The sequence below is a fragment of the Aphelocoma coerulescens genome, unplaced genomic scaffold (genome assembly GCF_041296385.1).
Source record: "Aphelocoma coerulescens isolate FSJ_1873_10779 unplaced genomic scaffold, UR_Acoe_1.0 HiC_scaffold_94, whole genome shotgun sequence".
NCBI lineage: Eukaryota > Metazoa > Chordata > Aves > Passeriformes > Corvidae > Aphelocoma > Aphelocoma coerulescens.
The window spans coordinates 650,096-677,329 of record NW_027184076.1 but is presented as its reverse complement, the minus strand read 5'-3'; the positions used below and the strand labels follow the sequence as shown (position 1 = coordinate 677,329).

Sequence of the window (27,234 nt, the reverse complement as noted above, 5' to 3'; positions counted from 1 at the left end):
TTTATTTATTTAGAATCCTACTCTACAATCCTATTCTGCAATCCTACTCTACAATCCTACTCTACAATCCTCATCTAAGCTGGTCATGGAGAAAATAGTCCTGAATGGATGGATTGCCACTGCAATCTTTTCTCCTCCTCCTTCCACTTCTTCAGTGACTCGATCAGTGGCACCAGGCTGGATGCAGGCTTGGCTGATGTTACAAATGGATGCTGCCCAAAGGAAAAAAACAACCAAGAACAATGAACCATGACTTTCCGAGCTCAGTGCTTCAAAGGCAGGGGTAATATTTTTAAATGAAAAGGGGATTTACTCCGAGTAGGTCTAAGGAGCATAGTGCAACAGTGGCACAGGTTGTCCTGAGAGCTGGTAAGTGTCCCTTCCCTGGAAACATTCCAGGTCAGGTGGGAAGGGGCTCTGAGCAGCCTGATCTCTTTCAAGATATCCCTGCTCATTGCAGGCCACATGGATCAGATGGCCTTGACAGGTCCCTGCCAGCCCAGCCCAGGATTCCTCACCATTTTCATTTGGAAAGCACCAAGAGTGAAGATGAGGAGGAAGGGGGCTCAAATCTGATGCCTTGGGCTTCAGTGGAGGAGGAGCCCATCCTCGGACACTGTTTGACCTGCAGCCCCTTTGCATTTTACCTGCAGGAGCTCCTTGGCAGACCAGCGCCGCTCCTCCTTTGTCTGCAGGCAGCAGTTCAGGAAGTGACGCATAGAAGCCGAGAACAGGTTGGGCTGCCGCAGCTGTGGGGTCCCTCCTAAGGCTATCAGGAGTTCAGCCTGGAGAAAAAGGAAACACAAGACTCCACCTGCTTCTTTTGATGCCTTAGGTTTTAACTTTTCTATTTTTCAATTCCTGTACTGCCTAGTGTGTAGCTCAGAAGTTTTGTGTGGCCTGTTAGCTACTGTTCTCTCGTGCTAGTTAGACATAACAAAGCCTCTCTAGGTTTGCTCTCCAAGGACACTCCGATTGTCCCAGGGCCCAAAATGTGTGAACTCAAAGCCTCTGAAGAGGGGCAAACTTGGGCTAATTACATCATTAACTGGGCTCATAATTGGAGAATTAACCCTGCTATGGAAATGGACCAAGCTTACAAAACTGTGAAGAACTCATGACCCAGGGTCCATCTTGGATGTAGCCTTTTGACTGCCCAGGCTGTATCTTTGAAGGCCATTCAAATAAATACCTATTTTGATTCTCTTATTCTTGTCTAGTCTCTGGTTTTAGGTAGCCACTCCAGGCATCAGTTTCAAGTCTGTAAATGCTCTCCCAGAGCCCCTTGTTTAAGCTCAACTCTGCAGTGGCAATTTCTGCCTTGGCAGAGAGGCAGAGATGACTTTCCTATACCAACAAAAAACCCAAACCCCAAAGCAGCCACAGCTTTTCCAGCATCCAGCGGAGCTTGCCTTGGCAGCTGATTTGATTGGCTGACCTAGTTAGGGGCAACTACATCAGCAAAAGCACGTTTTGCTTCTCTGAAGATTCCCACCAGCTTGACAGGCAGTTTGGAAGAGGGACTTTGCTCTAACTGTTTTCAAGCATTATTATAGAAAAGGGAGTTATTGCTCAGGTAAGGAAAGAAACATTTGGAACCTCGCGTTCAACACAGACACGTTAAGATGCATGCAGAAAGGTCTTGGGATGAAAATGCCTGTTTGGGCACACAGGAGCCACCTGCAGCTCTGTCTCGCAGCAGTCTGCAAGTTCCAGCTTCTCTGATGTGGCAAAAGAAAATCTTTTCGCGGTCAAATCAGCAGAAGGAGAAATGCCATCCCTATGGTAACCCTCTGCTCCTCTGGATACTCAAGTCAATGCATTAAAGATGTGCCCATCCCAGAAAGTGCCAGGTAACAAATGGGAGGTTTTGGCAGGCTCTCCATGTCACCAGGCTGCAGCTTGGTCACGTGGAGAACGTGGCTTGGGCTATGACAGAAATATGGTCACTAAGTGTTTCAGCAACACTGCACAAGAAGCAGAAGACACTATGTGGCCTTTACACCCTCATGCCCAGGTTTTAGGCAAGTGACAAGAAACCGTACAGGGAGTGCAGTTCTTCTCTAGAAAAGCACTGTTTTAGAAACTTTGTTGGTTTGGGTTTCTTTCCTTCTTTTCTGGAAATGTAACACCAGCTCTGAGATGTGTGTTTTGTGTTATTAGAGACCTCTACACAGACAGATGAGCTGGAACACCTTAAAACCTAAAGGAAAGTGTTGCCTGAGAATGGAGAGTGTTTGCATGTGGTAGGGCCTGAGTTCCCCCACTGATGCAACCAAAACTACAGCAGATGCTGATGTGCTGCAGGGCCATTTTTAGAAGGGGACCTTGGTGGAAGCAGTGCCAGCAGACGGCAATGGGATTTTTTCTGATGGAGGACAGAACACAGGATAGGTGAAAAAGACAGAGGGATCAGTGAGTATTTGCTCCTTACCAAGGAAGGACTTTCATTCCAGTGAGGAGCTTCTCGTTCCACCATTTCGATCCCCACAATTCCAAGAGACCATATGTCCACTTTGGGGCCATATGGTTGACCTAGCACAACCTCAGGCGCCATCCACCAAGACGTCCCGACCACTGAGCTCCTTAGATTCTGCTCAGGGGTGAGCTGAGCAGAGAGGCCAAAATCAGCTGAGGAGAACAAAAAAGTTCTGTACAATTAGGAAACCAAGCAAAAGAACTCCCCACTGTAAGTCTGAGAAAGCGCTGTTGAATCTCCTGGAAATCCGTCCCTGCTCTGTTTCCTCAGGACTTTAGCCAAGGAAACACGGAAGTGGCTGCTTTTATAATTTTTTAATCCTGCCCCCAGAAGTGGCTTTTATTCCCTGGAACCTTTAGATTGTAGCTCCCTCCCTCTGGAAGGGACACCCACAGACCCAAACCAGTGCCACTCTGGACTGCTTTTTCCTCGCCATACCTCTGTGCACGTTGCAACTGTGCCTTCAGCTCGCTGCAGGGGTCCCTGCACTGCCAGCAGCACCACTTTGGGGGAACTGGCAGTCACTCAAAAGCAGCCCCAAACCCCACATGCCCGGAACGCTCTGCCTGGCCAAGAATATACCAACCCAGCTTGACAGAGCCGTCAGTTCTGAGAAGGATGTTGCTGCTCTTCACATCTCGATGGATGACATGGTTTGAGTGAAGAAAATCCAGTCCTTGCAGGCACTGAGAGAGAAAACAGAGACAGGAGGATAAAAATGAGTGGTGTGATTTGAGCCCACAAGAAAGGAAACAGCTCTAAAAGATTCCCTTTCCAGGGGAATAGAGTGTAATGGCAGAACACAGAGCCATTGAGAGGAAGAGCTTGCTGCTCCAACACTACCTTTCTAAGGGAAGGCACGTCAGCTTTTGAGAGAGCCAACGGGAATTGCTGTTCTAGACTGTCCTCTGCAAAGCAGCCAGAATGACTGCTGCTGCAGTGGATGTGCTTTCTTCATCCAGAGGACAAGCAAGGCTTTGCCAAGAAAGAAAGAGTCCCTCCCTTTGCTGTGAAGCGGCTCACTTTTGGGTGGGAGGCTGCATGGCAAAGGTTTTCTTGCTGGCCTCAGCACAGACTTGGAAGTATCACATGAGTCGCCTTTCAGAAGCAAACAGCATTTTGGGTGCACTACTACCCTTTTCAGCTGAGGACTCTGAGAAATGAGTCCCTTTTACCATTAGTTTCCAATTCTGCTACCAGCACCTTTGCTTTTACAGGCAAGGAATGCCGTGCAGACAGGCTCCAGGCAAGCATTCAGAGAGGCAAGGTGGAGAACAGCAACTACAAATACAAGAGACAGAGTGAGAATGCAACAGCAGGAGATAAGAGTACAAGAACAGAGTACAGGGAGTGCAGGCACACTGCCACGCAGTTCCCCTGCTTCCCCATAGCATAGCAGCCACACAGAAGCAAAGTTTGGCACATGGAATCCCTCCAGTTCTCAGCCCCTGTTTCCCAGACAATCCTGCCCAAGCCCTCGGAAGCACAGGTGGGATCCCTGACCTCCCGACTGACGGCTGCCATCTCATCTTCAGATATGTACATCTCATTGATGGCATCTCTCAGAGTGCCTCCATCCATGTACTCCATCACCAGCCAGACTTCATCATCCACAAGGTAGCTGAAAGAAGGAAATGAGGCCATGGAGATGAACGTGCATGGCTACGCCACTGTTTGGAAAAGACAACGATTGATTCTTGTTTCCAGGTCCCTTTGAAACGAGAACAGACTCAAAGGAATAGACGTTCCCTCTAGGCTGTGCAGCGATTGCAGTCTGTGCTGTGTCAAGGAGAAAGGCACAGCTGTGAAAAAGGAGATGTCTTAGATGGCCAGCAAGTGAAAAACGCAGTTTACTAACAGCCCAGATAAAAAGCTGTCACACATGGTGTTTATGGAAAAAAAGCACCTAGTCTTCCTGGCATGCCCAGCAATGGAAAAGAGGGGCTGCAGTCCAAGGGAAATCCTCTCTCGGATGGCTCATTAGCATTTAAGACTCTTGAGAAAAATCAAGCCCCAAGACAACGTGGTGGCAGTGAACTTAGAGGGTATTGACTTCGTAAGATAGCACTGGTGCAGGCTTTTGAAGAATTGTCAAACGATGTGTGCCAGGGAAGACTAATGCAGACAAAATGCACTCTCTTCCCATCCATTGGAGATGAGAAGAGAAATAATAATTGATCAGTAATTAATGGCTCTATTTTCTGCCACAGACCAAAGTGGGTTTTTGACCTCTCATGCTTGCAGTAGGTAAACAAACATTCATGGGATAAGACCACGACCACTCACCTGTCTAAATAGTTGACCAGGTTGGGATTCCTATTCATCTTCATGATCATGAGTTCATTGACAGTTACTTCCTTCCTCCTCAGTCCTTGCAGACTAATTTTCTTTATGGCCACCTAAAATGACAATGACAATCAGTACCTTGAGAAGTTGGTGGCACGAGACCACAACACACACGGAGCGAGTGATTTTGGAATGACACAGCTGAGCTGTGCCAAAGTGCCTTGTGATTAGACACTGGAGTAATTAGGAACTGACATTCCAACAGCCCATTTCTCCGCTCCCTTGTGGGCCAGAAACAGGACACATGGCCACTGACGTTTTGCCTTGTCCACTTGGTAACAATGGTGTCAACTATCACCCACAAAGCTCTGCCCACACTCTCTGCTGCTCTGCCTGGGATCCAGAGAAGTAATCCAAGCCTTGCTACTCTATGGATACATCCTGGGCTATAAGCAGGGCTTAGGGCTTTTAGGGACGCCTTGCAGATCCCTCCCTACGTGCAGTTCCCAAGTGCAGCACTGCAGGTTGCTAAGGAACTACCAGTAAGGTTCAGATGTGTTTGCTGGCAGCCAGAAATGAGAATTCAGGACTCTGAAGCTGTAGCCACAAGAAAGCAGTGAGATGCTCTAAGGCACCACCTTTGTTTTAGCCACTGAGAGTGAGTGAGCATTTCCTTCTCCAAAAGGAACCACTGCTCTCTTTGCCTTCCTTCTGGCAGCTGAGAAGGACAACGACTGTCCCAAATGTATTTTGCAGGCTGGCACCAGTCTGTGCTTCTTGTGCCTTTGCAGCACAGCTCTCGCGGTGACCCAAAGCTCCAGCCACAACTCACACCAGAGGGGAAAGCCCTCAAGAGCTGCAGAATCTGCAGGGACTGTTGACATTTACCTCTCCTCCTGTGGCAGTGTCGAATGCTCTACAAACTTCTCCGAAACCCCTAGAAACAAAACAGCAGCAAAGAAAGGAGAAGCTGTTTAGATCTTGGCGTGAAAGCCAGCCCGGACAGGAGATCTCTGCTCTAAGTGCCTAAAACCTGCAGGAGGCATGAGGGCTCTGCCAGAGGGCACATGATGCATTTTCCTCTCCAGTGCATGGGCACTGGGCCTGTTCCTGAAGCTTTGGGCTTTAGTCCCTCAGCTCAAAAAGAGAGCTTATTCTTTCATCTTGAGTTTCCGTTTCTAAACTGTGTGGTTCTAATCCTGACCACCGAGTATTTCCTTCAGCAACCTCTTGGAAAGAACTGTTCCTGAGAACTGTTATCTGACAGCTACCAGGGGCTAGGCTTCTCTTTCAGGCAAGCAAGATTCTCCTTTCATTAGTGTGGCCGTATGATTTTGAGACATACAAAAATGCTAAGGAAATTAACACACAGCTGTCCCACACTTGAGAGACAGGAGATCTTCCAGCTCCTGTTCCTTGCTGCAGGCAAGACCGTGGCAGCATGGAGATGTCTTTGACAATGCCTTCTGACCACACTTACAAATTCTGACCAGCACTGAGAGATGGGTCAATCTAAGCCCAGTGTCTGAACATGTTTGCAGCTTGCCTGACTTGACACTTGATAGATATTCCACCAGCAGAACAGCCGGCCCATGGTTTTGTAGAAGAAACTGTGGTTGGACTCACCCACTGCCGATATTTTCCAGTTCAGTGTATTTCATCACTGGATTTTCCATGCTCACCATTTTCCCTGAGGGAAACAAAGTGCAAGATGCTCACTTGAAAGCAGAGATGCCACCTTCCAGGAGATACAAAAGGCAGCCCCACTCTCTGGGGCTCTGAGCCTTTTGTGGTCATCTGGGTAACAACAACAACAGCGACGAGAACCACAACAGCAACAGCAACAGGCCAGGCAGCTCTGCAGCACAGATGGCCAGCACTGAGACTGATTTTCTACAGTCCTCTGAAGAGATCTCTTGAGAGGAAACAAAGCACAGAGAGATGCATTCGCAGGAGAGGATGGCATCTTGCCAAAGGAATGCCTTTCTTTTTGTAAACCAGAGCAGCTCACATTGTGACCAATACCAACGGGGCTTTCCGCATCAGGATGCTCAGCCTTTATGGGCAGGCTGAGTTCAAAGATGCCCTTGCCCGTGTCCCATGTGAAGAACCACACTGCTTGTCTTCCCCCTGACTGCGCGGATCAGTCGCTGGCATTGGACTCGCCCTCTCAGCTCTGCACACGTCCCCGCCTTCCCAGCTCGGCACAGCGGCCACGGGCAGCAAGGACAGCAGTGCTCCTCGGGTGCCGGCGTGGCACGGACAGCTGCCCAGAGGAGATGCTGAGCCTCTCGTGAGTCCAGGCCGTGCCATGCAGAAGCCGGCCCAGACGAGGGGCTGCTGCCTCCTGGCAGCTCCGCGCTGCAGCGGCCGGGCAGCAGCAGGACTCTCTCAGCTGAGGAAGGCTCCAGCCTCTGCAGTCGCAGCGGCCGTCAGGGGCAGGGCAGGTACCACAGCAGGGCTGGGAAGGCCCAAGGATGAGCACTGACAAGCACTGGGAAGAAGCCACAGCCAGACCGAGCCCCGTTCCAAGCTCTTGCCCCCTTTCAGGACACAAGAGGATTGGCTTTGAGATCAGACACACCGAGGTGCACATCAATGCCCTTCTTGTCCCAACAGGTGATGGTAGACACAGAGTCAACTGGGCTCTGTTCTCAGCCCCCCCAGGTCTTACCTGAGAGCACAGCACTGGCAGCTGTTATGGGCAGGAAGCAGATTCAATGGGCTGTGCTGCAGAATCACAAAGGGCTTCATGTGTTTTCCTAGAGAGTGAGCTGTGCAGGGCTTGGGCCAACGGGTGGCATTCTAACAGTCACGGGAATGACTGGGAATCAGGGATGAAAAAGTGCCACGGATCTGAGGGATAGACAGTGGATGGGCTGGAGGCTCACTCCTGAGAAATGCCTGCAGTGCAGTTTTACCTGACCACGCCACATCAATGTGTCTCTTGGACACATCCTTATAAGCATGAAACTAGGATATTAAATAGGGATTGTTATAAAAGTATCTGCTTTTTCTTTGGGGACATGTGGAAAACACCTCTTGCTCTCAATTTGTGCTGTCACTTGATGTTTTTTCAAAGAAGTGGTCATTGGCAAAAACGTTGCATTGTCATAAAAACCAACTGTAGATGTAGTAGTGGAATAGTAACAGTCATCAAAATTACACCAATAAGACACATGAGGAAGAAGAGCTCCTTCAGGATGGAGAAAAAACAACTTCACCAGAAAAAAAAAAAAAAAGGCCCAAACCAAACACACAAAAAAACCCCAAAACAACAAACCACCAACCAAAATCCTTACAAACCCACCAAAAGACAAAACTCCAAAACCAAACAATTTCTGCGAAGGTCTTTTGCTCTGATGAATGCTGAGAAATCAGGAGTCTAAGGAGAATTTAGGAAGCCAAATATTCCGTTCAGTTTGGCCACTAGCACAGAGGACTTGCCTAGATCATTTGCTAGGTCACAGCTGATGCAGGAACAATCCCTGCTTCTGCCTTCAGCAGAGAGGGAAGCTCAGGCAAAGCCAAGGCAGTCTGAGCTGTGCTCAGAGGCAGCAGGAACACCCAGAGCACTCCCTCGCTGCCTCGAAGCACAGCACTTCCTGTGAGGAGTCCTAAATGTCCCTGTGACAGCAAACTGCGGAGCAACATTTGGCACAGCTATGCTGACACATGCACACAATACACTGTCCCTCACACAAGAAATACACAAGACGTACTCAGTAGCTCCAGGAGGTCATCCTCCATCTCCTGTTGATGGGAAGAAGCTGTGTTGGTGTTGGAGCTGAGCAAAGTGCCCGGGCTCCACTTCTCAGGCTGGGGTGCAAAGGCTCCTTTAGACAATGCTGCTGCTGCTGCTGCTGCTGCAGGAGCAGGTTCCATGCGAGAGCCTGTGTAGATCTGAGACAAGAAATGAGGTTGTGTCAGAAAGTGTGGCTGGCAGAGATTGCCCTGGGATCCCATTTCAAATGCAGGCCCAGAGGAAGATGCTGTCAGCCACATGCAGGGCTCTTAAAATGGTTTTTTTTGCATGTCCACTTCTCAAACCGGATGGGTCAAAACCAAAGGCTGATTTTACTTGAGTTCATGGCCAGATTCCTGTTCCATTCTCATGGATTTTCTGAAGGATGACTGCTGCAATGACTATTCCACTTCCTCCCAAGCACTCTTTTCCCCCTCCAAGGACTATGGACACACTTGCATCTCCTTGTTCTAATGTTCTACCTCCTCCCATGGAGTCCTCTTTTCCTCCACCATCTTCGGGACGGGCTCAAGCTGCAGCAGGTCCGGCTGGGACAGTTCCTGTGCCCCACGCCAGCCTTGGGGCTCTTTGTGGCCAATCACTTGCTGGAAGTCTTTGCAGGCTGCCAGCTGAGATGTCCACACTTCCACCTCAAGTCAAACACAACAAAGCAGTCAGACACTACAGCTTATCCCTGTCAGCCGTGGGTCAGCGACTGTGAGGAAAGGGAAAGAACAGGTTCACAAGGGATACAGACAGCTTGTTTCAAGATCCATCAGGGTCACCAAGCTGACCTGCAAAAACACCTCAAGAAACAAGGAGAGCAGGAACAGGCCAGCAGGAATCCATTTGGATGACTGCTGGCCAAAAGGCCAAAGGACTAGTCACACTGTCCAGGGCAGCAGCTGAGATTCAGCAGCCCAGGACGTGTCCTTCAGAGTGGCTGTGATAGAGACCACAGCAGGATGGCACTCAGAGACATCACCCCACCCGCCTGCTGCTCTGCAGAGGAAAAGCAAGAAGGGCAGAAACCACCAGTTTGGTGACTGCAGCGGCTCTCTCTGTTTCACTCACTCGCTTTTGTAGAGCCTCATGCTTTTGGAGTAGAAGATTAATTTCCTCTCGGATGATTTTCAGTCCTTCACCCAGCCTCTTCTCCCTTGCCTTGATCCTAGCCTCAGTTTCCTGCAGCTCTGCCTGCAGCTCTTTGTCAATGTTCTGCAAGGAAGCAGAGAGAGGATGTCTCACGAGTGGAGTGGCTTCAGCTCTTACACTCACCTGCTCTTGTAGATCGCTCCTGTGCTGATGGAGATTCTTCTCCTCTTGGATGCTTCTGATGTCTTCCTTGCTCCTCCTCTTTGCTGCCTTGATGTCACTCTTGGCTTCGGGCAGCTCTGCTTGTGGCTCTGCCTTGATGTTCTGTACACACAAATGCAAAGCAAGTGACTGGCAGCTGCCATCAGGCTCAGCTTTTTCCTCTTTCAGCCTCAAAATCACATTCATTCAGCCCCTCCCTTCTGCTTCCCTACCCAGCTCTGCTTCCATTGGAACCCTCCCATCCCAGCACTGGGCTCTGCAGATGACAAGGCTCTGTGCTTTCAGTGCCTGTGGGACTCCTGGCCTCCTCAGTCCCAAGAGCTCCGTTTTATGTCCCTGTTCCTGCCCTTCACTCTGTCACCTGGCTAAGCAGGCTCACCTGGCCATTCTCTTGTGCCTCTTCCACCTGCTGCCTGAGCTGCTGCAGCTGCTCTCGGGCTGGGAACAGCTCTCGCCGAGTCTGGCAAGGCATCTCTGATAGAGCAATCTGCTCATGCTCTTTCTCTAGAAGGAGCTGCACAGAAAGCAAGAGAAGATGGCTTTCAACTTCCCATAAAATATTTATGGGGCAGGACTCAGAGACTGATGGGCTCGCACATTCCCAAAGCAATGTGCTGCTGCTCTCCCGGGTCCTTCTCTGCCCACGGGGAGGCACAGATTCCAAAGTGACACTGGCACTACAGTCAGGCTCCATCTGGGACTGAAGCTCCAACAGACTCTTAGGCATCTGACAAGGGAACGTGGGGCATTTCTCAAGGCTCTGCTGAGGACCTCGCTCCTCTTCTGCCGTGTCCTGCTTGTCTTTCAGAAGTGACTGACACCCAGCCCTGTCCCACAGCCCCACCCTGGCTCTGCAGGTGGCTTCCTGTGGGAGCTTGCTCCTTGTGAGAGACACTTCTGGAGTTCATGTTCTCTTCAGGCCTGCACTGCCATTCCTGCCTTTCTGACATCTACACTCTTGTTACAAATCCTGGATTATTCAGGAGATGAGGATGCGAACAAAGAGCCTCCAATGGAGGTCAGAGGGCCTCTATGGCCACCTCAGTATATGGAGGAGAACCAAGGTGTTTCTTGTCCTCCCTCTTTTATCAACTGAGAATTCTGACCGGCAGTAACAGAGACCCTCAGAAGGCCCCATTAACAAATTAGCTTAGACACCCTTCAGGATGCCAGTGAAGGAAACCATGTGTCCTGTAATGCATGTTTGACCAGAGTCACCAAACCCCACCTAGAGGATGGGATTGCTCCACACCCATAGGACAGACCAAACTTTCACGGATAAACAGGGGGAGGAAAACACCTCTGAGGGGAAAAAACAACCATCTCTGGAGGGGGAAACATATCTGCCTGCTTGGGATCGCTTGATGGAACATGTCTCTCCTCCTCTCCTGAAAGGATGTCTTTAGGTGAGCTTTGCACCTCCAATTGCCTTGGAGCAGAGCAGGGAAGTTTCATTTAGATAAATAGATCGATCGATCGATCGATCGATAGATAGATAGATCTATCTCACTGTTATCATCTCTCTTTTCCTATGCTTTCCCTCACTACACACATCAACACTTGGTAGCCAGTGCCCTGATTAGCAGCAGTCCTGAACTTGCTCTCCTGTTGCTTCAATAAACCACACTCTTGGGGAACCTGGAGCAGGAAGGTCCTTCTAGAATGCGATCAGACCCAGGACACTGCACTGGGAACTGCACTCTTTGTGCATCTGTACTGGGGCAAGTTCTTCTCTTGGACTCAACCAGACTGATGATGTTAAAGTGGCTGCACTTCAGAAGTGAAGCTGAGCCCCTCCCAGCCCCTCTGACCTCAGAGGACCAGCTGGAATGCAAGGGTGTTGATTTCCTGCTGAATTCCTATACCTGGAATACAACACATTCTGCTCCCCTGGGCTGCCAAAAGGCACGGGCGCTGTTAACCTGAGAGTGATGTGCAAGGCCCTGCTGGCTGGCCGGACACCAGAACAGCTCCTTCTGCACCAATCTCCCTGCCCCAAACTACGTGTTCTCATGCAAAAACACTGCAACTTCCAAAACCGCCAGCTTGCAAGCTAAAATTCTAGCAGAATCTCGTCCAGTGCTAGAAAAGTCCAGGAAAGGTTGAGTAAAAGCACCTTTGTTTGCCGAGAAAGAAAATACAGGGAGTCTCCTCCTAGAAAACCAACAAACCAACAAACAAAAAGATGAAAGTGTCACCTACTTCAGAGCAACATCTTTGCCCCCACTCTAGGCTCCAATGCAGTTTTCAAATGCAGTTTTAAAAACAGACTTCACAACAGAAAGTATCTGCAGAAACATGGCAGCCTCGGGCTTCTGCCCCGGAAGAAGGGCTCCCAACTGCGCACTTTGCTTCTTTTGCCACACGGGAGAAGAGGGGCCCCACACAGGTCCGTGCACAACACAACCATCTCTTTGCAGCTTATCAAAAGCAAAAACACAGGCGCACTCAGAGCCCCTGTCAGCTCTGCTCCTCACTGCTCTGCCTGAAGAGGCCAAAGAACAACCTGGCAACCAAGGCACCAAAGTCCCTGACTTCAAGCAGCACCTCCCCGTCCCCAGTGTGTCTCTGAAATACTCCCAGCTCGGCCCACCCAAGAAGCTCATGTGGACAAACCACCCCAAAGCCCTTGTGTGCTCACATCAACAGCTTTTGTGCCAGCAGCTACTTGGCCAGCCTGTGCAGTGGGACACGGCTCTCCAGGCCACCGTGTCCCCCACGTGTCTGGCAAGGCTGAGAGCGGTGTCTTTGGAGCACTCCCTTCTCTGGCGACAGGGGAGCCTTCATGATTCGTGTTTGCCCCTCTTGGAATCCCAGCAAGCTGGGGCCTAAACACGACAGCTCAAAGGCCGTGTTCCAGCTCTCACTGGCTGGGGGGAATCGCTAGGTCCTGCCAGGACTCCAGCACTCAGCATCCTCGGCCACCACCAGCAAGTGCTGGCCGCTCAGAAACTTGCAGCTCTGATTTCCTCTAAACACAGCCCCAACCACAACTGGCACTTACCGGCTCAGGACGTTCAGGTTCACGTCTGATGCCAGCTGGTGATTTCCAGACATTTTTCACCCATTTGGCCCTTGCTCCAGGAGCAGAGGGAGCCAGAGGAGCGCCGGCGGTTGGTTCTGTGCCCTGTGGACAGGCAGGAGTGTGAGGGACAGGCAGTTGCCTGTCATTTCTAACCTTATCTCTATTCAGCTCTACAACCAGCTCTACTAAGGAGAAATCATAACCTTGCATAGCAATGGGATTCCAAGTGCCTCCAACTAAAGTAAAATGGGCTAATTCAACAGTACTGCATATTGCTCTGAATTAGATATTGCAGCCTGGCTACTCTCAGCAAGCAACGTTCTCTCTGCAAAGCTGGGCTTTTAGTTCTGCGACAGCTCTGAAATGCAAAAGCAGCTATTACACAGCGATGCCTTTGCTATTGCTGCTGCAGACATGGAAACCTAAAACTGGATAAAATCTGTGCTAGTGCTGGAAAAGGGCAGGAAAGGTACAGCAAAAGCACCTTTGCTTGCTGGAGAAAGAGAAAATAAACAGGCCTTCTCCTCCGTGCAAACCAACAAACCAAGAGACCAAAAGACAAAAGGGTCACCTGCTGCAGTGCCTAAAGCCCTTGGGTGCAGTGAGGGGATGCTTGGCAGGGGATGCAACGGCACTTGTGGCGAGCACTGTCATGCAGGCATTTAGGGAAGTCTGCCTGAAGGTCCCGCAGGAGCCTCCCTTTCTCCAGCCTAAAGCTGCTTCAGCACCTCCTCATGGCACTTGGCCTCCACACCCTTCCCCAGCTCCCTTGCCCTTCTCTGCACACGCTGCAGCCCCTCAAGGTCTTGCTTCTTCACAGTGGCCCAGAACTGGACACAGCACTCCAGCTGCGGCCTCACTGGTGCCCAGCACAGGGAGACGGTCACTGCCCTGCTCCTGCTGCCCCACTCTTGCTGACACAGGCCAGGATGCCCTTGGCCTTCCTGGCCACCTGGCCACACGCTGCCTCACGTTCAGCTACTGTGGACCGGCACCCCTGGCTCCTTTTCTCCCACGCAGCTCCCCAGGCACAAAGTTGCACATTGACTTCAAATACAGCAGCCAGAACGGCAAGATCTCCTTCCTGTTCTTAACCCTACGAGACAGCACTCAAGGAGCTGCAGCTTTGCCCCCACTCTAGGCTCCAATGCAGTTTTCAAATGCAGTTTTAAAAACAGACTTCACAACAGAAAGTATCTGCAGAAACATGGCAGCCTCGGGCTTCTGCCCCGGAAGAAGGGCTCCCAACTGCGCACTTTGCTTCTTTTGCCACACGGGAGAAGAGGGGCCCCACACAGGTCCGTGCACAACACAACCATCTCTTTGCAGCTTATCAAAAGCAAAAACACAGGCGCACTCAGAGCCCCTGTCAGCTCTGCTCCTCACTGCTCTGCCTGAAGAGGCCAGAGAACAACCTGGCAACCAAGGCACCAAAGTCCCTGACTTCAAGCAGCACCTCCCCGTCCCCAGTGTGTCTCTGAAATACTCCCAGCTCGGCCCACCCAAGAAGCTCATGTGGACAAACCACCCCAAAGCCCTTGTGTGCTCACATCAACAGCTTTTGTGCCAGCAGCTACTTGGCCAGCCTGTGCAGTGGGACTCGGCTCTCCAGGCCACCGTGTCCCCCACGTGTCTGGCAAGGCTGAGAGCGGTGTCTTTGGAGCGCTCCCTCCTCTGGCGACAGGGGAGCCTTCATGATTCACGTTTGCCCCTCTTGGAATCCCAGCAAGCTGGGGCCTAAACATGACAGCTCAAAGGCCGTGTTCCAGCTCTCACTGGCTGGGGGGAATCGCTAGGTCCTGCCAGGACTCCAGCACTCAGCATCCTCGGCCACCACCAGCAAGTGCTGGCCGCTCAGAAACTTGCAGCTCTGATTTCCTCTAAACACAGCCCCAACCACAACTGGCACTTACCGGCTCAGGACGTTCAGGTTCACGTCTGATGCCAGCTGGTGATTTCCAGACATTTTTCACCCATTTGGCCCTTGCTCCAGGAGCAGAGGGAGCCAGAGGAGCGCCGGCGGTTGGTTCTGTGCCCTGTGGACAGGCAGGAGTGTGAGGGACAGGCAGTTACCTGTCATTTCTAACCTTATCTCTATTCAGCTCTACAACCAGCTCTACTAAGGAGAAATCATAACCTTGCATAGCAATGGGATTCCAAGTGCCTCACACTAAAGTAAAATGGGCTAATTCAACAGTACTGCATATTGCTCTGAATTAGATATTGCAGCCTGGCTACTGTCAGCAAGCAACGTTCTCTCTGCAAAGCTGGGCTTTTAGTCCTGCGACAGCTCTGAAATGCAAAAGCAGCTATTACACAGTGATGCCTTTGCTATTGCTGCTGCAGACATGGAAACCTAAAACTGGATAAAATCTGTGCTAGTGCTGGAAAAGGGCAGGAAAGGTACAGCAAAAGCACCTTTGCTTGCTGGAGAAAGAGAAAATAAACAGGCCTTCTCCTCCGTGCAAACCAACAAACCAAGAGACCAAAAGACAAAAGGGTCACCTGCTGCAGTGCCTAAAGCCCTTGGGTGCAGTGAGGGGATGCTTGGCAGGGGATGCAACGGCACTTGTGGCGAGCACTGTCATGCAGGCATTTAGGGAAGTCTGCCTGAAGGTCCCGCAGGAGCCTAAAGTCTGCCTGAAGGTCCCTTTCTCCAGCCTAAAGCTGCTTCAGCACCTCCTCATGGCACTTGGCCTCCACACCCTTCCCCAGCTCCCTTGCCCTTCTCTGCACACGCTGCAGCCCCTCAAGGTCTTGCTTCTTCACAGTGGCCCAGAACTGGACACAGCACTCCAGCTGCGGCCTCACTGGTGCCCAGCACAGGGAGACGGTCACTGCCCTGCTCCTGCTGCCCCACTCTTGCTGACACAGGCCAGGATGCCCTTGGCCTTCCTGGCCACCTGGCCACACGCTGCCTCACGTTCAGCTACTGTGGACCGGCACCCCTGGCTCCTTTTCTCCCACGCAGCTCCCCAGGCACAAAGTTGCACATTGACTTCAAATACAGCAGCCAGAACGGCAAGATCTCCTTCCTGTTCTTAACCCTACGAGACAGCACTCAAGGAGCTGCAGCTTTGCCCCCACTCTAGGCTCCAATGCAGTTTTCAAATGCAGTTTTAAAAACAGACTTCACAACAGAAAGTATCTGCAGAAACATGGCAGCCTCGGGCTTCTGCCCCGGAAGAAGGGCTCCCAACTGCGCACTTTGCTTCTTTTGCCACACGGGAGAAGAGGGGCCCCACACAGGTCTGTGCACAACACAACCATCTCTTTGCAGCTTATCAAAAGCAAAAACACAGGCGCACTCAGAGCCCCTGTCAGCTCTGCTCCTCACTGCTCTGCCTGAAGAGGCCAGAGAACAACCTGGCAACCAAGGCACCAAAGTCCCTGACTTCAAGCAGCACCTCCCCGTCCCCAGTGTGTCTCTGAAATACTCCCAGCTCGGCCCACCCAAGAAGCTCATGTGGACAAACCACCCCAAAGCACTTGTGTGCTCACATCAACAGCTTTTGTGCCAGCAGCTACTTGGCCAGCCTGTGCAGTGGGACACGGCTCTCCAGGCCACCGTGTCCCCCACGTGTCTGGCAAGGCTGAGAGCGGTGTCTTTGGAGCGCTCCCTCCTCTGGCGACAGGGGAGCCTTCATGATTCACGTTTGCCCCTCTTGGAATCCCAGCAAGCTGGGGCCTAAACATGACAGCTCAAAGGCCGTGTTCCAGCTCTCACTGGCTGGGGGGAATCGCTAGGTCCTGCCAGGACTCCAGCACTCAGCATCCTCGGCCACCACCAGCAAGTGCTGGCCGCTCAGAAACTTGCAGCTCTGATTTCCTCTAAACACAGCCCCAACCACAACTGGCACTTACCGGCTCAGGATGTTCAGGTTCATGACTGACCACAGCTGGAGAGTTCTGGACATTTTTCTCCTCTTCAGCCTCTTCAGCCTCTTCAGCCTCTTCAGCCTCTTCAACCTCTTCTCCAGGAGCAGAGGGAGCCAGAGGAGAGCCTGAGGTTGGTTCTGGGCTCTGTGGACAGGCAGGAGTGTGAGGGACAGGCAGTTACCTGTCATTTCTAACCTTATCTCTATTTAGCTCTACAACCAGCTCTACTAAGGAGAAATCATAACCTTGCATAGCAATGGGATTCCAAGTGCCTCCAACTAAAGTAAAATGGGCTAATTCAACAGTACTGCATATTGCTCTGAATTAGATATTGCAGCCTGGCTACTGTCAGCAAGCAACGTTCTCTCTGCAAAGCTGGGCTTTTAGTTCTGCGACAGCTCTGAAATGCAAAAGCAGCTATTACACAGTGATGCCTTTGCTATTGCTGCTGCAGACATGAACATGGATTTTCTTTCTGCCCACCCAGCTCAGCCTCCTTACTCTACTGCCGCAGGCCAAGCTCACAGCTTTCTACACAGTTCTTAAACACCAGGAACATCAAAAGTTCCTGTCTCACTCACCTCAGGGTCAGGACTGACGAATACGCGGATCATGTGACCTGCAGTGGGAAGGGAAAATGAACCAGATGCTGTGAAAAAACCGCCTGTGAAAAAAACGCTGTGAAAAAACCTGGTTAATCCCGCAGAACAAGTCCACCCAAACAGAGAGTGTTTTCTTTTCACAATAGCCCTCCAGCAGACACAGTTCTTCCACACATCCAGCAAGAGAGCAGGACAATATTCTTGGTTGTGCCTATGCTTTGGCCTCTTTTGCCAGTAAATGAATACAAACTTGATCAAGAAAATGCAAATTGTTCTTTAACACCCAATATTTCTCTTCTGACCAACAGCTAAAGCTGCCTTTTTTATCCTCTCCTTCAGGTTCTTTTTTTATAAAAAGGTTGCTAGCACTAATTCTCATTAAGTTACTGAAAACCTGTTGCCCAGAAAACCTTCCCCCAAACCCCCCTGAGGTGTCATAGTTCTACTGGGAAACAGCCCAGGAGCAGCTCTGGGGTTCAAGAGCAGACACTCACTGTTTGGGAGTTTGCACTTCATTGCAAAAAGAATCACTATTTTAGCACTCATTAAAGGGTCGAGTTAGACAGTCAAATCTTTTAATGACAAAATTTAGAAACAAAGAAGCTTTCCCTGAATTCCAGGCACAACTGCAGAGTTCTTTGAAGGCCTTCTGAGAACACCTCCCAGGCTGCCTTTTCAAAGTTGTCCTGCTTCACCCAGCCCCCTGAGGAAATGACAGACTCGGCTGCCACAGACTCTCCCGTGGAGGGAAGGGAACCCCTGCACGTTCCCTTGCAAATGCTGCCCACACCTCCCTGGCTACAGACACCCTCTTTTGAGCTGAATGTGTTGACAGGAGCTTTACCAAAGCAGTGGCATCCTAATGGTCTTTTTGTTTCAAAATCAACTCAGTTACTAAGAAAGAGCAGGAAGACCTACACAAGCCAGGTTGGGTTACACCCAGGGAAAACCTCTACTCACGTGTCAGGTTAGTCAGGTAATAGGCAGAATAACCAATGCCATACACAGTGCAAACTGCAGCAGCAAGTGCCTCCATGATTTTAGCACTGCTGTGCAAGTTTGCAGACTGTGCTCTAACACAAGAAAAAACAAGGCTCCTGTCAGAGTGCAGCTGCCCCCTGACAAGGCCTCAACCAGGAGGATGCTCCTGCTCTGAGCAAGCCCAAGAGCTGCTCTGACACTGAGACCTTCTGTGCACCAAGGCAACCTTCTGATGACAGCACCACAACGTGGCAACCATGCCCTGACATCACAAAGCAGCTGCTCTGCGTTGGTCTGGGGATTGATGCTAAGCAACCCAAGCTTCCCTGCAGCAAACACACAATAGCCTGGGAAGTTCTCCTCTGTCACAAAGCAGCACAAAGTCCCCTCGTGGGCCAAACCCTGTTGTTCAAGGGCTCCAAGAGTAACTCAAAGAGTGCCCCAAGCACCTGCAGCCTGTACCCCAAGTGAACACTGAGATGGGACCAAAGCAAAGGAAACTAGACCAAGAAAATGGCCCAAAGCATTGCACAGATCCAGGAGAGAAGGCACTAATTGCATGACAGCTGTAATAATTCCTAACAAATCTCCCCACACATTTGCACTTTTATTGGACACGCCCTGGTCCCCTCTGTAGGTACGTCTCTGCCTCTGCCTTTCGTCCTCTTTGGAAGCAGTCGAACGGGCAGGATTTGCCCACCCGCAGGAGCTGCTCCAAGCTGGGAATGCAACTGGCAGTGCTGATTTCCAGAGGCTTCTGGCTCCCGGCTGAAGCCAAGGCCAGGAGCGGGTTGAAAGGTGCTGGCACTGCTGCTGCTCTGTGCCAGAGAGCCCCGGCTGGGAGGGCACGGTGCCCACTGCGCCGTGGGCTCTCTCTCTCCTGCCAGAGCTGGGCGCACCTGGGAAGGAGTGATGATGACTTGTGGGAAAACCAAGGGCTTTGTGGGGGCTGCATTTCTCTGCACACACCCAGGCCACCTGGGGCACAGAGCTTTGGCCCCCAGGAAAGGGAAACCAGAGGGAAACGGCTTGAAATATTTCATTTCAACCTTTTTTACTGTTCAATATAAGTGACCACAATGAAAGGTTACCAAGCAGGGATCCATCCCTGCTGCCAGCTCAGCGTTAGAAAGGAGGCGGCACTTGATTTCAGTGCTGGGTGCATGGGGAATCACTTCCCTAACACGTGCACACCCAGCAATCTCACTTACTAGTTTGTACCCATGGAACTAAGACACACTCATTACTTTGCTGAAACTCACAGGCTAAACATGACTTCAAACTATTTGACATATTTAAACCACTTGTCAGAAGTTCTTGATGTGAGAGTAGGGGTGTCCTGAGGGTCTCTGGTGGTCATTTGGGGAACATCCCCATGTGTCAGGGATAGGAGACAGATCTGAGGCCTGACATGTTTGGTCCGCAGTGTTGCACATCGACAAGATAATGCAGAAGACGACTGTATTCTTAGTTAGCGGGACTAACTTCTAGAAATGAAACTAGGTATCGGTCACCTGGTGGAACTCATCCTGGGAAAGGAGAAACAATACATAATGGAGCCATTGTTGGCATGGAGTATGGTCATGGGCCAATGTGACCTCATCTCGTAAGTTGGCCCTGGACGAAATGATGTTGAAACTGGCCACTCCTGAGGAGGAGATATAAGGTGTGCCCCGGGGGTGGAGGGGAGAGGACGACATGACGCACGCCATTTTTATCCAGGGGACGCCCTGAAGGAGTCCTGCCCTTCTGCCCCTCCCACTCAGGAGCCATGCTCTATCTCCTTCTCCTGCTCGGTGGCTTTTCCAGCAGCCAGGCGCCGGTATGTATTTCTTGCTAACGTGACTACTAAAATTCATTTGCTTTGCAATTCTAACTGGGTCTTGAGTTCTCTGGGCATGGGCGTCCTCCTGAACCCGTAACACCCATTCCTCAAATTCTCCTCTGATGGTCATTTACACCTTCCTTCCCTGGGAATTGAACACAACATTTCATCACTGCACCCTGCAAGTGCTTTTGCTGCGTGAAGCCACATTGCATCTTTCTTTCCCAAAGTAATAAAGAAAACACAAATTGCCTACTGAAAGCCTTCTGCTCCCTTCCAAATCAGTTCACTACTCAAGCACAAGCCTCAGGCACATCCCCGATTCCCTCTGAGAGAGGAAGTAATATTTTGCTGCAGCCAAAAGGGGTTTAGGTCAAAGAATGAAAATTGCTGGATGTATGTTGGATTTATGGTTTGGAGCTGTTCTAGTTAATTTGCTGGGTGTTGCTGTGAGCTGGGAGAGGGGCAGGGTTGAAGACCTGACTAAAAAGGAAGTAGGATGGGAGGGGAGGGGACAGAAAAGAAGGTGGTCAGGAGAGCACCTAAGTTTCTTAGTACCCACCCATTGGGAAAGGGGACAGGGACCGTCCCGGCTGGGAAAGGGTCTAAAAAGCAGCCATTTTCTTAGAGGGGGGGTGTGTTGAGCTCTCGGGGAGGGAGGCACACACCCGGCTCAACGGAATCGTTACTCATAAGCAGTTTTCCTTTGCTTCGACGACTTTGTTACCATTTAATTGTATCCAAAAGTGAGTTCATTTTTAACACCTCTCTGCCAGCAACTCAGAGCTGCGTGGTGCACTGCTTGCTGTGCCCTGGAGAGCACAAAGCAGGCTGGCCTGGTGGCCCCGAATATTTCTGCAGAACGCTCTGCATTCCACACCTTTGCTCTGACTCAGTGCAGAACTGCTTCCTCCCCGAGCTGTGTGAGGCACTGGCTCCTGCAGATCTGACCTGACGAGCTGTCGCTGCCTCCCGTTGGCCTCGGTGCCCCTGGCAGAAGTGCCGTGCCTGAAGGACGCTGCCCCGTGCTCGAGCCTGCGGAGCAGCCCGGCTCCCTCCCGCTGTGCCCAGGCTGCTGCACACACTGCTAACCTTTCCCAGGACTTCCAGGGCAGCCGGCAGAAGAGTAGCAATCCTCAGCCGGGGCACCAGCCCTCGGCTGTCTTTTGCCTTTCTCTCCTCCTGGGCTGCCTCCAGACGGCCAATGGCACCAGTCTGCGCTGTGCCCAGCACGGCTACGCTTCCCTCGGGAGCAGCCAGCTGCCGCTTTGGCTCTGAGATGGGACGATGTGCCCGCTCCCAGGAAGAGGCACCCAGTGCCAGGCTGCTGCCTCTTGCAGCTCCAAGGGCCTCCTGCCAGCCTGCCTCTGCCCAGCCTCAGGCTGCTCTGGGCTCTGCGTGGGCTCTGCTGGGGCTCCGGCCTGGGCAAGGCCGGGCCGCTCTCACCTCACGCTCGCTGACAGCTCTGCCTCAGACGAGACCTTTCAGAGCACCCTCGCTGAGCTTTCTGCTTTCTCAGCTGAGCAAGACTCTCCCCGAGCCAAAGAGATTGCACTTAGGGATACAAATCCAAGTGGCAGGAACCCCAATGCTCTCGAGTCACAGCTCAACACCTACATCTGCACAGGATGTCTTGGCTGCACAACTCCTCCTCTGCTTTTGCCTGCAAATGCCATTGCCCTTTCTGCCTCAACTACAAGCACAATGGCTGGACAAAAACCGGCCAGTGTGCCGTATTGCAAAGGCAGTGTGGTCTGGAGAGGATGAATGAAGAAGAGCCTGCCCCACTGACAAACCATACCAAAGAAGCCATAAGTGTCACTTTCCAACTTTAAGAAACAACGGACAATTGAGAAGGAAATCTTGAGCTAAATCACAGGGTAAAAAGGAAGGAAATCTTCCAAATGAGTTGAGGTTTCAGAAACTTTAATTATTTGCCATCCTTCTCTACAATCCTACTCTGCAATCCTACTCTACAATCCTACACTAAGCTGGTCATGGAGAAAACAGTCCTGATGTGATTGTCACAGTCTTTTCTTCTCTTTCCACCTCTTCACTGAAATAATGAGTGGTGCCCGGCTGGACGCAGGCTTGGCTGATGTTACAAATGGATGCTGCCCAAAGGAAAAAAAAAAAACAACCAAGAACAATGAACCATGACTTTCCAAGCTCAGTGCTTCAAAGGCAGGGATAATATTTTTAAATGAAAAGGGGATTTACTCCGAGTAGGTCTAAGGAGCATAGTGCAACAGTGGCACAGGTTGTCCTGAGAACTGGTAGGTGTCCCTTCCCTGGAAACATTCCAGGTCAGGTGGGAAGGGGCTCTGAGCAACCTGATCTCTTTCAAGTTGTCCCTCATTGCAGGGACTGCTCATTGCAGGCTGTTTGGACCAGATGACCTTTACAGGCTCCTACCAGCCCAGCCCAGCCTAGGATTCCTCACCATTTTCATTTAAAAAGAACCAGAAGTGGAGATGAGGAGGAAGGGGGCTCATCTTATGCCTTGGGCTTCAGTGGAGGAGGAGCCCATCCTCGGACACTGTTTGACCTGCAGCCCCTTTGCATTTTACCTGCAGGAGCTCCTTGGCAGACCAGCGCCGCTCCTCCTTTGTCTGCAGGCAGCAGCTCAGGAAGTGGCGCAGCGAAACTGAGAATAGCTTGGGCTGCTGCAGCTTTGGTCTCCCTCCTGTGGCTATCAGGAGTTCAGCCTGGAGAAAAAGGAAACATGAGGCTCCACCTGCTTCTTTCACATCTGTAAATGCTCTCCCAGAGCCCACTCTGCAGTGGCAATTTCTGCCCTGGCAGAGAGGCAGAGATGACTTTTCTATACCAACAAAAAACTCAGACCCCAAAGCAGCCACAGCTTTTCCAAGAGTCAGCAGAGCTTGCCTTGGCAGCTGATTTGATTGGCGGACCTAGTTAGGGGCAACTACATCAGCAAAAGCACGTTTTGCTTCTCTGAAGATTCCCACCAGCTTGACAGGCAGTTTGGAAGAGGGACTTTGCTATACTAACTATCTATACTATCTCTAAGGATTATTACATGAGAAGGATCTCTGCAGTTCTTGTTGGTCCCTTAAGCGCAGCTTCCATTAAACAAAACTCATCAAGCTTTTTATCCTCTTCTTGAAAACAATGGTAATTGGAAGAAAAGACAGGAAATCCATCCGATTTTCCTCAGGTAAGGAAACAAACAGTTGAAATTGTTGGTGTGACCCAGCCCACTGCGGGGCTGGGGCAGCGTGATGCCAATCAATCCCAGCTGTCATGGGTTAGCAAAGCATAATCCCAGAAGTGATGCTCTTGCAAAGGGGTGCTTACAGCTTCCTCTGTGACCTGACAGAGCCTATCAGCTGGCCAGTTTGAATATGGACAATTCTTGAAGCCACTAAAAATTGTGGCCTCTGTGATCCACACTTAAGGATAGACACACCCCAGGCAGAGCCCTCTCTCGTTTCTGCTGCTGGGACAGGAGGCTGTGGGCCCTGTGCGGGGGCCCAGCGGGCCCAGCCCAGGCCCTGCTCGGGCCAGGCCGGGCCGCACCACAGCCATCCTGGAGCCGGTGGGCCCTGTTCCACCCGCGGAACACCCCCACAGCCCTGCTATGGGCAGCCGGAGCAGCCCGGCTCCCCCTCTCCAGTGCGGCCAAGATTCAGCTGAAGCTGCCCTGCTGTCCGGCAAAAGATCGTGTGACCAACAGCGATAAGCGAAATTCCAGCTGCAAGGCCTAGGTGAGATTAACCCTTTTAGTGCTGTGAAGAGCTGAAAACCTGAGGGAGAAGAAAGACGAGATGCTTAAAGCTGATATTCTGTTGTAAAGCTATGATGTATCAGAGTACCTGTTGTAATTTCATGAAGGCATGGGGGGGTGGAGTGTTCAACTTGTACTTGTGAGCAAAAGCACCTGCGCTGAGATAGGCAGATGCTGAAGCAGCTGTAATTTGAGGAGAAGTTTGAACAGGGAGAGATGGAAGTGATGAGGACTTTTGCTCCAAATGGAAAAGGAGAAGACCTCAGTTCCTAGAGATGCTCCCAGAGATAGCCCTAGAGATGAAGATGAGGAGGACCCTTTGCTCCCAGGGAAGGAGGAGGGCCTCTGTTCTTAGAGATGAAATGCTCCCAGAGATGGCTGAAGAGAACTTCTGTTTCTGAATGGCTCAACCTTCAATTTGTACCCCAGTAATTCAAGAGTGGACCCTCGAAAGCAGTTGTGGGAAAAGCTGCATGTCAGGGGAAGGGACTCACATGTGAGCAGAGAACCAACCCGGGCAGCTGTCTCATTGTGCTAATTTCTCCATAGCATGGGCAAGAGAGACTCCTCTTCCTAAACGGACTGAACAATTATGGAAGTGGTAAACAGACTGAACATCTCAAGGGTTGTCTTTTTACATTGTCAGTGGGAGATGGGAGAAAGGTGGGGGGGAGGAGAAGTGTTCTGAAGGTGTGGTATGATTTTTTTTTTTTTCCCCCCTCTTTTAGGTCTGTTAATAAATTTCTTTATATTCTTTCAAGTTTGGTGCCTGCTTTGCGTTTCTCCTAATTCTTATCTCACACAAGGTAAACAGGAATGAGTATTTGGACCAAACCACTACACCAACCCATCCACTGGATCGAGTTTCCCGAAGAGGCAGACTCAGAGGATGGGTCAATGGGCGGCTCAGAAGCCTAAGCCGCACCCCCCTGGGCAGTGCCCGGGTACAAGCCGCCTCCCCCGGTTCGGGAAAATTCTCGGTTACTTGGTTGTTCACTGGTTCTCTGTTATAACTCCCACCTCTCGGTTTCCCCCAGTGGTTCTTGTGAAATTGTTTCCTCCCCCTGGCTTGTAACTCATTGGTTGTTTTCCCCTTTCCCCGCGGTTTTCAAACTCTATAAAACTGCGGACAAGCCTCAGGGAGGATCCCATCACATTCCATCCCTTCCCAGCTCGTTCGGGTTGCGAAACTTCTAACAAGAAATCTGTTAGGAGCCAGACCAGAACAGCCTCTCTCTTCCTTTGTCTCCGAGCTAACGTGAGCTGATACCATTGGCTCCTGCCATGTTTCCTCTGCCGAGAAGCCAGCTAGCTAATTCAGCCAGCAGCTCTTTTCCTGATGCTGAAGTCGCTTCTGCGGCGGGCAGAAGTAACGCAGCTGGGCTGTCTCTGACCTGGGGCACGCCAGAGCTCGTGCCCCGAGCAGCAAGAACTTGGTTAGGTTGGCGCACCAAGCACGGGGCTCACACGAGTGGATCCCTGTGACATCGTGGCTGTCAGTGGACAGCGATAAGAAGCGACTTTGGACTGCTAACGCCTCTCGGAGCAGTCTGCTCTGTTTTAGGAGCAGTGCCCTGAGAGAAGGCTGCTAACTCCCACTCACTCTGCACTGAACTGACTTTGGAGAGCAGGCGTGCCTCAGAGAACCCAACCTGTGCTTTTTACTTTGGGACCAGACAAATTTGTGCTGATGTCTGAAACTTGTGCGAGTATCCCTGGTCCCTGATATTTTGTTTCTTTTTTCTTTTTTCAGGTGGTGGGCGGAAGAAGTGCCCAAAGAGAGATGGGATCCAAACTCTCTCAGCCCCAAAGAGAGGTTTTTCTCCAAGTTGTGAAATTCCTTTCAGTTACTGGTTTCAAATTTTCAAAGGGTCTGTTAAAACAGTTCGCTGGCTTTTCTTTTACCTTCCTCAAGTGTCTCCAGCAAATTTAAAATCTCCTGCCTTCTGGAAGGCTGTGGGGCATAAGATTACTGATTTAAAGCGAAAAGGGGACTCCTCTGGAGAAAAATTCTTTCCTCTAGTTCTAGTGCTTCAGGACTTGCATAAAATGGATCAGAAAGTAAAAGAAAAGCACAAATCCCCTTGCAGTTCTTCCTGTATCCCTCCTTTCTCCCCTCCTGCTCCTCATCCCACTTCCCCTTCATTGGAAAAACTGAATGGGGTGATATGCCCAGAGGCACAGAGTTGCTACCTTCTCTCTGACCCCTCTCGCTCTTTTCAGCCACCCTGTTGGGGTAGCTCTGGTCAAGCTGCCTCGACCTCTTCCCAAACCCTGTATCCCTTGCCCTCTTCCCGTTATAAGCCCAGAAAACTGTTTTAAATGCTGTTTGCCATTGTCCCCCCCCACTCCACGTGTCTGAACAATGGCGCTGACCACATGGCACAGTTCACCCCTCCCCCCCTTGTTCTTCCCCCAGGCCCTTTCGCCCTCTTACCCCCAACCCTTTCCTATCCCCTCCCCGAGATGTGATGTCATCGGGTTCCTCCCATGCATTGGGTACTGCCCCCTGCGTTGGGAATCCCCGCCCATCCTGTGACCACGCCTCCTGGTCCTCCAACCCCGCCCCCTGTGGAGGAGTTCCTGGCTCCCACGCCCCCCCCATTCCAGTTCCCACGGGGTAGAAACCGGAACCACCTTGAAATCAGGTCCGGGAGTCTCCTCAGCCCCTTCCTATCCCTTTGCTGTTCCTGTAACATATGATTGAACTGGCAGTAATCCCACATGGAAACCTTTTGATTCTGCAGGGCTGAAAGAGCTTTGCAAAGCCCAGAAAGCATTTGGGAGGGAGAGTCAGTATTTTAAGAACCTTCTTAAGATAACTCTCACCGGTACAGTGATTGTGCCACATGACCTCAAAAGCATTTTCTCCTGCTTGCTTTCCCCATCCAAGTTTCAAATGTGGGAAGAAGGTTGGAGGAAGCAACTGGGAGAGGTCCTCCTTATTTTACTGCAGGATCCAAACAACGCGGGGGTTTCTATGGATCACCTTACCAGTGAGGGGTTATTAGCCAAGCCCCAGAACCAGGCTCAAAATACACCAGAGCCGGTCCTGAATGCTGTAAAGCAAGCAGCACAGCAAGCGTTCTTAATGATGCCCCCTAAATTAGCACCTCAATTGAATTACACTGAGATTTGGCAACTGCAAAATGAGCCATTTATTGATTTTGTGGATAAACTGAGGCTGGTAGTGGAAAAACAAGCGGAAGATCCGAAAACAAGAGAGCATATTATAACGCAAATTGCAAAGATTAATGCCAATGATGCTTGTAATAGAGTGGTTTTGGGTCTTCCATTCGAACCTCCACCGACCTTAAGTCAAATGATTCGTGCTTGCACGACAT

At 51.0% G+C, this 27,234-nt stretch overlaps 1 protein-coding gene across 1 annotated transcript; it reads right to left on the bottom strand.

Annotated features, from left to right (window-relative positions):
• On the bottom strand, nt 1-27,234 carry LOC138102607 (serine/threonine-protein kinase PAK 3-like). Its single transcript, XM_069000329.1, has 15 exons — nt 27,203-27,234; nt 18,294-18,406; nt 16,717-16,826; nt 10,207-10,341; nt 9,585-9,929; nt 8,993-9,160; nt 8,488-8,668; nt 6,392-6,455; nt 5,654-5,702; nt 4,766-4,878; nt 3,983-4,100; nt 3,066-3,165; nt 2,435-2,631; nt 648-785; nt 1-212 (listed from the first exon to the last, which is right to left on the bottom strand). Exons 1-15 carry the CDS (start codon nt 27,232-27,234, stop codon nt 84-86), a joined length of 1,992 nt encoding a protein of 663 aa, XP_068856430.1. The 3' UTR covers nt 1-83.

Bases quoted from the DNA above. Each gene is read 5' to 3' on its own strand.
- LOC138102607 (XM_069000329.1), bottom strand. From the start codon at position 27,234: ATGTCGTGCAAGCACGAATCATTTGACTTAAG. The intron at 18,407-27,202 runs GTCGGTGGAGGT...TTCTTGTGTTAG, and splicing joins CACGAATCATTTGACTTAAG to AGCACAGTCTGCAAACTTGC. The intron at 2,632-3,065 runs GTTGGTATATTC...TGTTCTCCTCAG, and splicing joins TGACGGCTCTGTCAAGCTGG to CTGATTTTGGCCTCTCTGCT.